Consider the following 15,594-nt stretch of genomic DNA (forward strand, 5'->3'; position numbering starts at 1 on the left):
GGATAAATTATTACGGAATTAGTATTTCACCCACAAAAGGTGTAACTTGTCCTAATCATAATTATTAATCATCTGATATGTTATCTCACACGTTGTAACCAAATTAAACAAAGAATTGAAGGGTAGTAAAAAAAAATATCTCAAGGTTATTCAAATAATTCGTGTTTTTCGTGATTTTCCCATGTTACGATTTTCTTACCGATTCGATCGATTCGGAATGGATCGGTTAAACACACTTTATTCTAATTGGTTGTTGGAAATAAGCGAAAGCTTAGTAATTGCTTAGTCGTTCAAAAGTCAGACTGTCGTAAGCACGATCATACTAGTCACCACCAGATGACCCTTACTATTACTATTATGAAAAGAATTATGTTGCCACTGTTCATTGGTTCACGGACTCTTGCAGTCTCATTGGGCTCTCCAAATTCACTTGTGCTCTTCCATATGTGTTTTTCACCTTGCTATAGTCACTCTTTTTCCTTCCTCTTTTAAATTCGAATATTGGCGGAGTATAAATTTTATTTTTCAATATTGACAAACAAACATTAAACTTAATAAGATTTTGATTCTATCTACTTTCTCAACAATCTATATAGACAAACAGTCCTCCTATCAAGAAAACTCTTAAAATTGATACATATTATTAGTTTTTTAAACTATTGACAATCTTAAAAACATCACTTTACTTGGTTACTGAATTTAAATACACTAGCGATCTTTCAATGTAAATGAAATACACCTCTAAATTCACGCTAAATTTAGTGATGCTTTCAATCATTCTCTCTATCTTTTTTATAAGAGTCGCATGTTTTTATAAGCACATGAGTTCACTTGTTATGTCATATGACAAATTTGAGTGTATATAAATTTGCTTTTGAGAAAAAATTTAAGGCATAGTCCAGAAAAAAAAATAATTGATGATAAATTTTAAAAAAATTACTATTTTCTTTTGAAAAGAAGTGTATCAGTGATGGCAGTTCATACGTAAGATTTGTTAGATTCGAATGTCCATTAGACACATCTGATTGAAGCCTCTCGTGACGTTTGCCTCCAGGAATTTTGTCAAAAGCTTAGACAATAGTTAGAAACATTCAATATTTTTATTTTTATTTTTTATGTATTAAAAAACTTTTTCCCTTATCCCAACACTTCTAAAACAAAAAAAAAAGATAGCCTAAAATTCAAAAATCACTAAAAATAAATTACTTTTAAGCAAAATTGAATAAGTAGACGATAAAATTGTAATTTGACAAAATGGTAAGATTCCACTATTGGAGGACAAATTTAGCAGATGCCACAGGTACCTATATAACAATAGCAACTAAATATTGTTTGTTATATATCTTATCATAATTAATATATGATAAATTATGATATTAGTAGTATTTATAAGTAATATATACATAGATAACCATGACTGAGGACAAAACAATTTTGAATATACTAAATTAAAACGAAACGATGGTTTAAAAATATTTTCAGAATTATTAATACACTACACTCAGTCTTATTTTTGTGTACTCTACTAAACGTTTCATAGGATAAAGATCCGGTCAAGTATAATTAGGTCAAGTAATATTCAATAACTTTATAGATTCATGATATGTGTATTACATCATAATTTATAGTTGAGATTGATTTAAATTGTATATTCATTTACATTATATATTCACCTTAAAAATAAAAACAACAAATGCGTCATTTATTTTTATTTTTTAATACTATCAAATAAAACAAATTAAGTGTACCCTAGCTAATATTTTCAAGAAAAAAATAAGACTAACGGAAATATAGGGACATTCCGACTTTTTTATCTGTCAAACCTCGTACTTGTATTGGACTTTTCATATTATACTAATTTCAAAGAATTTAGCATTTGAAAAATTTGAATAAATATATTTTTATAATTATTATTTGAAAACCTCCAATTAAGTTTTTTTTAAAAAATGTATTATGTTCTTTAGTTGAATTATTATTTAGAACTTAATTATGTTTTTAAGTTTGATTTATTCTTGGAGATTACTTCAGAATTTGGAGAAAGCATGTGTGACATTACTCCTGAATAAGTTTGTCGGGTAATAAGTCAAAAAGTTTGAATATTTCCGTCAATCTTAAATTTTTTCCTTGAAAATATTATTTGATAGCTTTAAAAAAATTAAAAAGTTACAACTATGTTGTTTTTATTATTACAATTAATAAGTATATAATTTAAATGGATCTCAACCATAGATAAATTATATGGTACACATTGCACGAAACTCATTGAATATTACTTGACCTAATTATACTTTACCGAATCTTTATCCCGTTTCATAAAGGTAAAAAATAATATTTCCAAATTTTCATTTGTAGTCATATTTTCTTTTTAAATTTGTTTTAAAGGAGAGGTTTTTTTTTTTTTTTTTTACTTTTTTGATAACTTTCAAATTCTAACTTACTATGTAACATGTTTAAAAATTAAAAAATATTTTGGTACATTCCACATATCTTTAGTTTACAGTCACAAGATGTAAAATATTATTTATTTTTTAATTTTCGTGCCTAATATAAACTAACTAACAAATTAAAATATAGAAAGTAATAAAAAAATATTTATTGGACAATTATCATGTTTGCCTTTTATTTGTACACTCACGAATAAGTTATATTTTTCCTTTCTTATATTTCTTCAATATATTTGCTCTTTTACATTCATATGTAAAATCATATTACCCTTTAAATCGTCGTGTCTTTAGTACTTTTGATATTGTAATTCAATTTTGTTGACTCTCGTTTACTTTAAAAAGACGCACTCATTCTTAGTACGTTAAATTCCACAATCATACGTTAAGAAAACACCTATTTGTACAAATATCCTGAGCTAGTTAACCATAAAACTCAATGAACTTAATTGTAATCACCTGTTATTCTTATTTTGATGATTATTTAATAAACAATTCCTTTCTTTATTTCTCGTTAAATACTATGTATTATGTGATAACATTTAAACCATAGTAAAAACTTGTAAGTTATCGTAATCGTTAAACGATAGTCTAACATTTCAGTAATGATTAAAGACATACTCTTAAAATTAGACTAGAATCTCACGTTATCCTATAAAATGATATTCCAATGATTATTTTTTTTAAAAAAAAATGACAAAATCTAAATAATAGCAGGAATATTTTGCATAATAAAATGAAAGGCAGCTTTCACATATAGCAAATAAAAAATTCATATTAGTATGCTATAACAAAGTTTGCATAATTGCGCTCCATAGAAAACATAAAACTGTATAATTCGCTATATATATACAATTGTATAATTCGCTCGCCTAAATTGTATAATTTGCTGGCCTATTTCGCTGCAATTGTATAATTCGCTATCCTATTTCACTGCGATTGTATAATGCACAATTGTATAATTCGCTGCCTATTTCGCTGCAATATTTTTATAAAATTTGCTTTGCATACAGTTGAATCAAATTAAAATGTATGTATATTGCATAATTATAAATGTATAGCAAGAAGATATATGTTTTTCTCTCGCTTTATATAAAAACAGAAACACAATATATACACTTCTGTTGTATAAAGCTAGAGAAAATTGTATTTCATTGCAATTATATAATTCGCAATTGTATAATTTGTTGGCCTTTTTCTCTGCAATATTTGAAGTAAAATGTTTGTAAATTGTATAATTAAGTGTATATATATTTTTGCATGTGTATATACAATTTTCTCTCGCTTTATACAAAACAGAAACAAAGTTTATACACTTCTGTGTATAAAGCGAGAGAGGCGAGCGAAAATGGAGAGTGGCGAGCGAGATTTTTGGGAGAGAGACGCGTGGAAACTTTAGCCAACGTTTACTATGGAGCACAATTAAATCAAATCAAATCCTAGCTACTCCATTTATTTTAGGTTATTAGTTTGCTATATTTTATATAATTTTTCCTAAAATGAACACAAGGACTATGGGCCAAATCAATACTTAGTGGCCCATTTGTTTTGCCATGGGCTTGTAAGTAAGCCCAAAAAGGTCCAGTAAGCAGCTGCTTGTTTGAAAGAAAACTAGGGTTTTGCAGTAATATAGATTCACCTTCCTCTTCTTCCATAACCCCCAACCCCCCGTCTGAAAGCAGCTCCAATCTCTCATTCTCAAGATGGCTGTCGGGTATCTCTCGTCTTCAACTCCGATTTGAAACTTTTACTTTTTCTGTATCTTTTGATTCTAATGTTGTTACTTTGTTGTACAGTAAGAACAAGAGGATTTCAAAGGGAAAGAAGGGAGGAAAGAAGAAGGCGGCCGATCCATATGCTAAGAAGGATTGGTATGACATTAAGGCACCATCAGTTTTTGAAATCAAGAACGTTGGCAAAACCCTCGTCACTAGGACTCAGGGTACTAAGGTCGAAATCTCTCTTCAGTTTCTACTTCTTTTTGCGCTTTTGTAATTATGTTTTTCTCTCTCTCTCTTTTTTTTTTCTTTGAATGTTTTCGATTAGTATATAAATTTTCACATAATTGCTTTTTGATTCCAACAATTGTCAATCCAGATTAATTATCTAATACAATTACCCGGACTATTCTTTAGGGGTATGATATGGTTGTAATTTAAGATATGCAAATCTCAACACATATCTACACATTGAACAGTAAAGTGTTTGGTTGGGGAAGTAGATTATACAGGTTTTGAAATTTGATGACGGAACTCTGTTGCTAACATTTTGGATAAAGTTAAGATTGTTGTACTTCCAAAATATAGGAGTGGTAGGTTGGTTATTAGTGCAAAGTTTTTTTTTTCTATTAGGTGATTATCAGTTTGAAGGTAGTCCAGTTTATGATGAGTCCTCACAATATTGAATGCCTTTGAATCTAGTTAAAATGTTGCTTAAGGCATAGTTTTTCCCTGAAGTTTAGCGCAGGAGATGATAGGTAGATTTACTTAAGTGATGTCTTCTTGCTTATATTACGTTTCATGCCTTTGAGCTAATGGGCTATTTCAGAAAGAGAGGCACACCAAACAAGTTGCAGTTGAGAAACCAGTACATCGATTGTTAAGATAGCATTACGAATGAATGCAAAAAGATAGTGTAACAGTACTAGTCACTAAACACAGATAGAAACTTGAAAATGCATTGTTTCAACTGATTGAACTTTTTAATGCATCAACATGATTGCAAGGTTAGCATTATACTCATTTTTCTATATCTAAAATGCCATTCAAACTTTACTAGCCTCTTCTATACACTAATGGCAAGGATAAGCTAAGGGTAAATTAATGGAAAGAAAAAGAGTACAGTGCTAACCTACTATAGTTGGGTAACATGTTAGGAAAATACTATGCGTGTAGGTATAGAGTGATTAGAGTCAAAGGCAGATACTTGGGATTCACATACCAGACCTACTAGTTTGAAATTGAAGTATGGTAATAATTATTTTTGTGCTATAGAACATATGTGTAGGATGTTAGTTTTCTTCTTTCAACTTTGATTGGTTAGTTCAGCAAACTGTTTTGTCAACTTTTTCATTTTGTTTGTAGTTTAGATCTGTTTGTACGGCTTTTAACTGCTGACCATACTCTTCAAAAATATATTTATCTTTGCCTATTATGGTCTATTCATTTTATTTTGAGGTCGAATATATCTCTAAGACCCATCAGCCCCCCCCCCCCTCCTCCTCCTCTCCTCCCTCCTTTTTATACTAAGGTGGAAGCTTCTACTCTTAAATATTGAGTTATATGACTGCAAATCCAGTTTTACTTAAACAAATGCATTTGTCCCATTGTGGCTCCAGATTGCTTCCGAAGGACTGAAGCACAGAGTTTTTGAAGTCAGTTTAGCTGATCTTCAGAAGGATGAGGATCAGGCTTTCAGGAAGATCCGCTTGAGAGCAGAAGATGTGCAAGGGAGGAATGTCCTCACAAACTTCCATGTATGATGATTCTTTTACGCTATAATTTCTTCACAAGACTGGAGTATAGCTATTTTTATGGATGGAATTTGACTTTGTTTTGAGAAAAATAAATAACTTTATTGTTGGCTATCTTCAGGGGATGGACTTCACAACAGACAAGTTGAGGTCTCTGGTGCGCAAGTGGCAGACTTTGATTGAGGCTCATGTGGATGTCAAGACTACAGATAGCTACACTCTTAGGATGTTCTGCATTGCTTTTACAAAGAAGCGTCCAAACCAACAGAAGCGTACATGTTATGCTCAGAGCAGCCAGATCCGTCAGGTTGGTGGTATTTTATACTTGATTGCACTTATTTACTTATCTGAAAAATATCTACGTGGCAGGTATAGTTTTGATTACTTATCAGCATGTTTGTCTTATTGTGTTAGATCCGTCGCAAGATGGTTCAGATCATGAGAAACCAAGCAAGTTCCTGTGACCTGAAGGAGTTGGTAGCAAAGTTCATCCCTGAATCAATTGGTAGAGAGATTGAGAAAGCTACTTCAAGCATTTTTCCACTCCAAAATGTTTATATTCGCAAAGTGAAGATCCTGAAGGCCCCTAAATTCGATCTTGGCAAGCTGATGGAGGTAAGTTTGGATTGTTTTCTGTTTCTACTCTCTACATTGGGGCACCATTCATGGATGGTTTGAAAGTGCAATAAATTTATTTTGTTGGAACTACTAATGAGTTATCTTTTTGCAGGTGCATGGTGACTATTCAGAAGATGTTGGTGTGAAGTTGGATCGACCCGCTGAAGAAACAGTGGCTGAGGCAGAGACAGAGGTCCCTGGAGCTTAGACTTTGTTTCATTTTGGATTTCCTGTCTGAATATGGATTCTAGTCTTCTAAAATTTTGCATTTGTTTTAGTTGAGTTTGTCAAAGGCGTGACCTACCAAAATTTTGGATCTATTTATTTTGGTTATGCTTGATGTTAAACTATTCACAATTTAAGATATCGTTTTTCAGCTAAATCTTTTAATACTTCTATACAATATATTAGGATAGATGTGTGCATTTATTCACATGCAGTAGCAACGATCCAAGCCACAGCGGCATAGTACTGAAGGGTTGATTACCATCAAAGGTTGAATCCTGTTTATGGAATCACTTCATTTCTGAAGTAAAACTTATCAACGCGATCCTTCTTTTTGGATTAGTATAGTAATACACTTGTATTTTTTGAATTCTCCAAATATACTAAATCATTGCTTAAAAAGAGTCGCAATATTTTGATATATATGTTGCGATAAACTTGTTAATGCCAAGACTACAAGTGAAACCATCAATTTTGTATTCGTATTCGACCTGTACAAAATTGTATAGACTCCTAACATTGGAGTATAGTACTTAATACTAATACTTATTTTAAAAGTAGATATTACTTGTTATTTTTAATGTATATAAAAAAGAAATTATTTTTCCTATTTATGCTCTAAATTAATTACTTAATTCTTATATACTGAATATTCTCATATTTATTCATTATATAAAAGAAGGTGCAAAATCCAAAATTGAGAAAAGGGAGTACATTTCAAAATATTAAGGGTCGATTTAAAATTTTCAAGAATTTTGGGGTAGTGAAGTGCATCTAGTTTCGAAAATGTTGGTAGAAAATAGAAATACATATAACCTTCCAAGAGAAGTGGGAAGTTTGGAGGATGTTCTTGTAGACAGCCATGGAAGCTGAGAAGAGCGCAGAGTCGAACAAGAAATCGAAGAATAACAGAGACAAGAAGATGACAAGGAAAGAGGTAACATAAACTAACGTTTGCCCATTTCCCCAAAATCATCAATTTGTTTGTTAAAATTTAGTAAAACAAAGCAATAATGAACAGTTAAATCTACTTTGTTTATGAAGGCAGATATTAGAAAAGAAGAAGAAGGTGCAAGAGATAATCAAAGCTGCTGTTTCTCAGAAAGACCTTTTTTCTTCCTTCCCAACTTTTCGCCATTACAAGAAAAAGGGTTCGGTTTTTTTATTTATTTTGTATCCATAAATTTATTATTTTGGTGAATCCATAATCTGTTAAATCCTTCATATTCTGTCTTACCTTTGTATTAGTGCAAAAAAAACAAGGCCCTTTTACCCTTTTTACACATATTCACTCATCTTCTTTCATAAAGGGAAGAACTTTAGTCAATAGGGTTGTCTTCAGTATCAAGGAAAATGTTTTCTACGAAAATATGTATTTTCTTATGTTCGGTGGTCAAGAAAAAAATATTATTATTAAAGCATTTTTTATATGATCTACCCGAGTACACTATTGGAGGTGACATAGGAGAGGGGACTTTTGCATACTTCCTTGGGGTTAGAACTTGAGACCTCCGGTTAAGGGTAGAGGAATCCTATCTATCCTACACTACAACCTTTATTGGTTATGTATAATGTTGTTTGCTGTTATACGTTATTCAATTTTTGTATGTGTAATGTATAGTTGATTTGATCATTAGATTTGTCTGTGTACTTGGACTCGGGATGCGGAGATAGCCTTTCTTCTCCAGTAAAGCAGTATATTCAGAATCTCCTCAAGGTAGCAAAATGGCTAACTTATTGTGATTCGAGTTTTAGCTACAACTTCAAATCAATGATCGTAGGGATATTTCCTCTTTTCTGAAGGTATAGGCCTTTTACAGGTGAATATGGAGGCATCCTATGGAACAGAGTGGCCTGTAGAAGAGAAGGTGAAGCGCAGGGAGATGGTTTCTTCTGAAGCTCGTTATATATTTGTGTATGAGATATCAAATGTGGATGACATGCTCAAATTATCAAAGAAAGAAAGGTGTAATGCAGACGGTATGGATGATAAAGGTCATCTTGTGGCTTTTGTACATTACCGCTTCACCATCGAGGAAGAAATTCCTGTTCTTTATGTGTATGAATTACAGCTTGAACATCGTGTTCAGGGGAAGGGGCTGGGAAAATTCTTAATGGTGCTTATTGAGCTGATTGCTCAGAAGGTGATGAACTAATCTTTGCTCATTCTAATAACAAATGTTTCTTTTTTCACTTTGATTCCTAACATGATGATGGTGGAGAGAAACTAAGTAATTAATTTGAGAACACTTAGCCACAGCAGCATTGCTGAAAATTTGTTAGTGCATTTCTTTAACTCGTGAATATACTAGTCTTGCACTAGAGAGAAATGTTTGTCATGTTTGTGTGCTAATGAAAGCTTATCAATACTTTGCAGAGTAAAATGAGTGCCATGGTGCTAACAGTTCAGAAGGCAAACATGATAGCAATGAACTTCTATCGGAATAAACTAAGGTGATCTATTGATATGTTATACTAGCAATTTGTGTGCATTTAGCATATATCATTTACATGTTTATGATGTTGAAATATCAATATAATAAGCTTAGGTGACTACAGCTTGAATATTAGTAGATAATGTTTTACTACTTCTGTAGAGAACTGTTATATTTGTCCTCTTTCTTTATGTATCCTCCATGTAGTAATAATCAAATTTACATACTGTTATCTGGTTGAACGGTAATTGGTTCCATTTGTATGATTACCCAAAAGTAATATCCTACTTAGTCTAACTATGTTTGTCATCTCTTGTCATAAGATGTGGCATATCATGCTAGAGTGCAGAAGCTGGCCAAAAATTATTGAAGCTACAGGAAATTTCTGTATTTTCAACTCTTGGTTGTTGAAATGAAGATTATACTTGTATTGAAGAGTTACCATAGAGCTAGTTATGTTAAACTAATGTATTGGACATGCTTATACGTGCATTGGATGATTCAACAATTCAGCTCAAAATGTTGGAATTTAACTATATCAGGAGGATTTCTTTTGGAACCTGTCAAATATATACCATTAACCTGTTACATAATCAACTTCCAGTTTACTCCTCAGCTTTTTCCTCTCCGTACTGAATAACATATGCTTAGCTCTAACTTAAAAAGTTTCTTGCAGCAAATTCTTTTTTCAGCTGCTACATTACTGTCAAGATATATTTGCTTTTGTTCACTTGTTTATAATGACTAGCTATTTCCAATAGCACTTACCCGTCAACCTCTGCAGGTACCTGATATCCACTATGTCACCCTCACAGGTAGATCGACAGTCTGCAATAGTTCAGTTTTCATCATAATTTGCCTAGGCTCTTTAAATCTTGCTTGTTGCTATTGCAGATGGGGTTACAGACAAATTATGAGCTTCTTTGCAAGTCATTTGATTATGAAGCTAAAGATGGATTACAGGTGTGCAGTCTTTATTTCCTTGTATCAAATAACGGAAGTCCTCTTTTATACAAGGTGTTGATCGAAATAAGATTGACATCTCATGAGCACGCATGCTTTTCATGCATTTGGTTACTTGATCAATTGATAATGCTTCAATTTTGTCATAGGAGTCTTGTGCCAAAATTTTCCACAGAGTACTTTCTTGATTTAAGAAGTTACCGGACATTGTTCTGATGAAAACAACCTCTCTATCTCTGAGAGGTAGGGGTAAGGTCTGCGTACACTCTACCTTCCTGGACCCCACTTGTGGAAATATATGGGTATGTTATATTTGTTGTTGTACTAGATGAGTAGACGTTACAACAACATACTCAATATAGTCCCACAAAGTGGCTTCTGGGTACTAGATATTCTTGTGGATTAAATCTGAATGCATGCAAAACGACTGAATGACTCAGATGAAGCAAACAACAGTTCATCTCTTATTGGCGTGTTATTGTGTCATATAACTGACAACTGGTTCATTTCTATGTAATCCGTAGTATTCTCTTCTATTTTTTTGCATACATATATGAAGTGCATAACATATAGGATTTCAGAATCACATACTAGAGAGTAGAGACACATAAATTATCTCCTCCTTTTCTCTAAAATCTTTATCCAATGAAGGAAGGTGAAGATAAATGACTGCAAGGTGATTCGGAGTCCGTTTGTGAAGCATCTTACAAAGTTTTTGCCTATGTCAGCTTGACGACGTTGATACCTGTGAAGAGGTAGCATAATGTGAATTATTTAATAGAAATTGCAGAGTAGTATCATGTTTTGGTTTTGTTATTGATCTAAGATTATTAGGTCTTGAGCATTTTTGTCAGACAACTAGCCAATGTATTTGCCAGACAAGTTGTGTTATCACAACCTTTATGTGCATTATGTTCTTTTTATATGCTTGTCTTTTGCTTCTTCCATACATTATGATACTTTTCTTAAACGCTTTTCCAGTATAGTCTTAATCGGAGACCAACATAAAGCAGTTGCTGCCGGCATAAAAGCTCTATTGCCTAAAATATAAGCTGTTCCAACCTTATGTTTGTGCACCTTGTGCACACTTCAACTATTCTATCGTTCAAACTAGTATATCAGTAGACTTTGTCGATTGGTAAAATATTTATCGATAGTCCATGTTTTTAATTCAATTGGTTGATTAGATTCTTAAATCAATTTATAATTTCGTTATTTCTTACCGTGAATCTCCTAAAACTACTTTTACATCAAAACTCAAAATACAAAACTTATCTTCTTCAATACAATTTCTGTCAAATTAAAACTACTCTTAAAGATCTAACCTTCTAAAAAGAGTACAATTATTGGGTTATGATTTGTTATTTGACCCATGCATACTTCAGGCGGAATAAGTCTTGACTCGTAAATTAGTCTATCACTATCCAAATTTAATTCAACTCGTCTATTTATTATCCTGCATTAAATTGTCTTTAAAAAAAAAACAGATTTAAAGGAGTTAAATTAAATTAAAGGAAAGCCATAGATATTAGACACCTTTGGTAGGAGCCAAATATGGACAGCCCTTGCTTCAATAATAAAGCAGATTCTTCAATTCTCCACCATTACAGCAATGGTCCTAATTTTCTTCTTACACCTTAAATAACATCATCTTTCACTACATTTTCTTCTTCTTTAATCAACATAGTGTTCAACTTGTCTAACTAACTACACAATGGCCTACACAGATAATTCTAGTTCCCGGACACCATTGATCCCCAATTTTCTTTATAACACCGCGTCTTCATCATCATTCTCTTCATCTACAATTATTACTAATAATACATTATCTCAACCATGTAATGAATCAATTGTCAAAAAGCCTGTTTTGGTTGCGGCACCAAAAGAGCCTTCACGTAAAATAGAAATGTTCTCACCTGCTTATTACGGTGCTTGTACTTTTGGTGGTGTTATGAGTTGTGGTCTCACTCACATGGCTGTTACACCCCTTGATCTTGTCAAGTGTAACATGCAGGTACCTTTAATCTACGCGCGATCTTATTATATGTATACATTTTGTGTAGAATTGTCTAGCAATGCGAAGAAAAAATTTGCCTATTCTGTTTAACAAGTTAATAAGTAGAACAAGAGAATTAAATTACCAAATTAGGATTGAATTGTTGTTTGTTTGTTTAATTATTTGGATCATTAAGGTTACTTGACAAAGCTGGTAAGTTGACAGTGTTAAATATATCTACACAATCGCAAAACTTGTAAGAGATATTGAATTGTATCCTGTAAGTATGAAAAGTATCTTTACACGGTCAGTGTATATCCTTCTTTAAGGTTCTCAGATGTTAAGATGTCGTACATTGATATAGAGAGATGGAAATTTGGTCTCGTTATGTGGACTTGGACAAACCTCCCCTCATTGAGCTTGCTTTTGGGGTTGAGTTAGGCCCAGGTGTTATATCTTTTAACATCAGATCCAGTCAGTCAGTTTGTTACTAATGTGATGAATGATGTGGTTCGAATTGTTAGATCGATCCTGCAAAATACAAGAGCATTTCCTCTGGTTTTGGTGTTCTGCTTAAGGAGCAGGGTGCTAGAGGCTTCTTCAGGGGATGGGTGCCTACGTTGCTCGGTTACAGCGCCCAGGGAGCTTGCAAATATGGATTCTATGAATATTTCAAGAAGTATTACACAGACCTTGCTGGGCCTGAGAATGCTGCCAAGTACAAAACTTTGATTTTCCTTGCTGGTTCTGCTTCTGCTGAAGTTATTGCTGATGTTGCTCTCTGCCCATTTGAGGCTGTCAAAGTTCGCGTTCAGACTCAGCCTGGTTTTGCCAGAGGCTTGTCTGACGGACTTCCCAAATTTGTTAGGGCTGAGGGAGCCTCTGGGTAATACCTTGTTATGTTGATAAATTCATCGCGAATTATTATTATTACATAGTTTGTTAATGTAAGATTCACTGTTTGATTTATTTTTTTATGTATACAGGCTGTATAAGGGGCTTGTTCCTCTCTGGGGACGACAGATTCCGTGTAAGTTTACATTCCATGAAATGCGCTAGTTTTGGCTCTATGTAGTACTTATAATCAGCCTATTATTGTATATTGGGTTATTTATACAGACACCATGATGAAGTTTGCATCATTTGAAACAATTGTGGAACAACTCTACAAAAATGTCATCCCAACACCAAAAGACCAATGCAGTAAATCAACGCAGCTCGGTGTGAGCTTTGCTGGTGGATATTTAGCTGGTATTCTTTGTGCTATTGTGTCACACCCTGCTGATAACCTGGTTTCTTTCCTAAACAACGCAAAGGGTGCAACTGTTGGCGATGTGAGTTAACAAAATTCTGTTCCATGATATACTAATTTGGCTGTACCTTTGAGAATCGTTTTTAACGCAATTGTGTCTATTACAGGCTGTGAACAAGCTAGGTGTGATGGGTCTTTGTACTCGCGGTCTTCCTATTCGTATAGTCATGATTGGTACACTCACTGGAGCACAATGGGGTATCTATGACTCTTTCAAAGTTTTCGTTGGACTGTGAGTTTCTCCTCCCTTTCTTTCTCTCACAATTGTCTAATTTCAACGTGTGTTTGATATGACGAATGTTAAAAAAAAAATATTACATGATGTTTACATCCGTTGCTTCTCGCAGGCCAACGACTGGTGGTGCAGCTCCACCTGCCCCTGTCAAGTGAAGAATAATGTAATGATTCCATCAAAAAAGTTTGAGCATTGGTTGCTAGGAAATTTTTGCATTTATTCAACTTTTTGTAGTAAGATCTGATTTTATTTTTGGGAGGATTTATTATATTATCCTCCAGGTGATGATTTTTAATTTGCAAAAATGTGTTAATTTCTTGTTTTCATATGATAATTTTGGTTAATAATTTTCGAACGTGAGAGGTTGGAGATTGTTGAGACTTGGGACAATACCTGGATGAAGCTGTATACAAAATTTGAGGAATATTAGTGGTGATTTGAACTGATTTGGAGTCGAAACTCAAAGCTGAAATTTATTGTAGCACTATATATCACTTGTATATATAGTGTATATCATAGTTCGGGTTAGAATTCGAAGCTTCCAAGTAGTTTTCAATGGAGCTTTCAAATTTTGTTGTTCGCTTTCTAACTCCTAAATTATAAATTTTATAGCTAAACAATGGTCTTCAATCTTATTCAGATATAGATTAACAATACAAGATAAAAAAGATTATTAACTACAAAAAAAAATAATTAAGAAGGCATTAGCAATGAAGTTAATAACTAATTACAGTTTAATATTTTTTTATAGTGACCAAGTCTATTTCTTAAATTGATGTTCACCATTTTTGAACTTTTGTCTCAATTTTCGACCTTCAAGAACCCATCTTTTTTTCTTAAAACTTATGACATTCAGAATTTACTGATTTAAGTAACCTAAATTTAGGGCTATACTTATCATATCTCTCGAGAGCCTAATATATATATATATAAAATTGTATATTGGTTTAATATATTTTGGTGGTATTATATTATATAATATCCTAGATATGAAAAGGTCCGTTAACGGGTTCAATAATACGATTTTAATTTGTATTTGTATGTTATTTAGTCATATTCTTAAATAATAAATTGATTTTCAATATTTTACGTAAATAAATTAAAGAATATAATGAGCATTAGACTTTGAATTACTTTTTTTATTTCTATAAAATTAAAAAATAACTTATAACTTATATAAGTTATCATGACTGATATTAAAAGAATATGTAATCTGATGTTCATTTTAACATCATGTTAGACATTAACATTAAATTTAAATTATAATATATTTTGGAATAAATATGTCATCTTCTTTAATTTTATGTACTAGACTGAATTAAAAAAAAAAAAGGTAAACCTCAAGCATGTTCTAATTTGGTGGATGTAGATATAATTAATTGAGATGACATGTTTATGTGTTATTATAACTATCTATAAGCATTTATAATCTCACACACAAAGTTTTTTTCTTCAAAATTTGAATAAAAATGTGTAAAGTGTTTAGGTATTCCATCAAAACAAGTCGTAGTTTGTATATCAAAATAAAATTTATTGACAAGTTTAATTGACTATAAATATATAAAGCCAAGTCATAAATTTATTTTATTAAAAATTATTACAAACTTTATATCCAACTTGCACAATTACAGTTCCATTCAATTAATTTTTTTAATGTCAAAATAACAAAAAATCGAATAAAATTACATTTATTTTTCTATTTATAGATAAAAATATTTTTTGTAATTATAATTTTACCTTTTTAGTATGATAAAAATTTGTTTTACTTTTTTTTAATCATGGTAATATGATTCATACTTAAAATATTTGTGTTATTTATGTCTCTAGTGAAAGATATTACATGTAATTTCAAAGCATAAGTTATGTTTGTATGTTTTCTGTCTTGATTCAATTGATA

General features: G+C 32.0%; 3 protein-coding genes across 4 annotated transcripts; all 3 read left to right on the top strand.

The window, feature by feature from the left end:
• Window positions 1–4,004: 4,004 nt before the first annotated feature.
• On the top strand, window positions 4,005–6,913 carry LOC101268112 (small ribosomal subunit protein eS1). Its single transcript, XM_004241413.4, has 6 exons — window positions 4,005–4,155; window positions 4,238–4,391; window positions 5,779–5,916; window positions 6,035–6,220; window positions 6,328–6,528; window positions 6,644–6,913. The coding sequence occupies exons 1-6, from the start codon at window positions 4,145–4,147 to the stop codon at window positions 6,737–6,739; spliced, it is 786 nt and encodes a 261-aa protein (XP_004241461.2). The 5' UTR covers window positions 4,005–4,144; the 3' UTR covers window positions 6,740–6,913.
• Window positions 6,914–7,550: 637 nt separating this feature from the next.
• LOC101267815 (uncharacterized) lies at window positions 7,551–11,077 on the top strand. Of its 2 annotated transcripts, none has more exons than XM_019214602.3 (8): window positions 7,551–7,693; window positions 7,805–7,907; window positions 8,394–8,473; window positions 8,577–8,900; window positions 9,134–9,210; window positions 9,976–10,006; window positions 10,086–10,154; window positions 10,810–11,077. In XM_019214602.3, exons 1-8 carry the CDS (start codon window positions 7,619–7,621, stop codon window positions 10,885–10,887), a joined length of 837 nt encoding a protein of 278 aa, XP_019070147.1. In that variant the 5' UTR covers window positions 7,551–7,618; the 3' UTR covers window positions 10,888–11,077. The 2 variants fall into 2 exon arrangements, with proteins under 2 accessions (XP_019070147.1, XP_010322509.1); XM_010324207.4 differs by having other exon boundaries at window positions 7,560–7,693; window positions 10,806–11,077.
• Window positions 11,078–11,750: 673 nt separating this feature from the next.
• Window positions 11,751–14,023, top strand: LOC101248493 (mitochondrial phosphate carrier protein 3, mitochondrial-like). Its single transcript, XM_004242094.5, has 6 exons — window positions 11,751–12,168; window positions 12,675–13,036; window positions 13,137–13,180; window positions 13,270–13,484; window positions 13,570–13,694; window positions 13,810–14,023. Exons 1-6 carry the CDS (start codon window positions 11,869–11,871, stop codon window positions 13,850–13,852), a joined length of 1,089 nt encoding a protein of 362 aa, XP_004242142.1. The 5' UTR covers window positions 11,751–11,868; the 3' UTR covers window positions 13,853–14,023.
• The last annotated feature ends 1,571 nt before the right edge of the window (window positions 14,024–15,594 follow it).

The sequence above is a fragment of the Solanum lycopersicum genome, chromosome 6, assembly GCF_036512215.1.
Source record: "Solanum lycopersicum chromosome 6, SLM_r2.1".
In the NCBI taxonomy this organism is placed as follows: domain Eukaryota; kingdom Viridiplantae; phylum Streptophyta; class Magnoliopsida; order Solanales; family Solanaceae; genus Solanum; species Solanum lycopersicum.

Bases quoted from the DNA above. Each gene is read 5' to 3' on its own strand.
- LOC101268112 (XM_004241413.4), top strand. The intron at 4,392-5,778 runs GTCGAAATCTCT...TTGTGGCTCCAG, and splicing joins CTAGGACTCAGGGTACTAAG to ATTGCTTCCGAAGGACTGAA. The intron at 6,529-6,643 runs GTAAGTTTGGAT...ATCTTTTTGCAG, and splicing joins ATCTTGGCAAGCTGATGGAG to GTGCATGGTGACTATTCAGA.
- LOC101267815 (XM_019214602.3), top strand. From the start codon at position 7,619: ATGGAAGCTGAGAAGAGCGCAGAGTCGAACAAGAAATCGAAGAATAAC. The intron at 8,901-9,133 runs GTGATGAACTAA...AATACTTTGCAG, and splicing joins TTGAGCTGATTGCTCAGAAG to AGTAAAATGAGTGCCATGGT. The intron at 10,007-10,085 runs GTAGATCGACAG...TTGCTATTGCAG, and splicing joins CCACTATGTCACCCTCACAG to ATGGGGTTACAGACAAATTA.
- LOC101248493 (XM_004242094.5), top strand. From the start codon at position 11,869: ATGGCCTACACAGATAATTCTAGTTCCCGGACACCATTGATCCCCAAT. The intron at 13,037-13,136 runs GTAATACCTTGT...TTATGTATACAG, and splicing joins AGGGCTGAGGGAGCCTCTGG to GCTGTATAAGGGGCTTGTTC. The intron at 13,695-13,809 runs GTGAGTTTCTCC...TGCTTCTCGCAG, and splicing joins TTCAAAGTTTTCGTTGGACT to GCCAACGACTGGTGGTGCAG.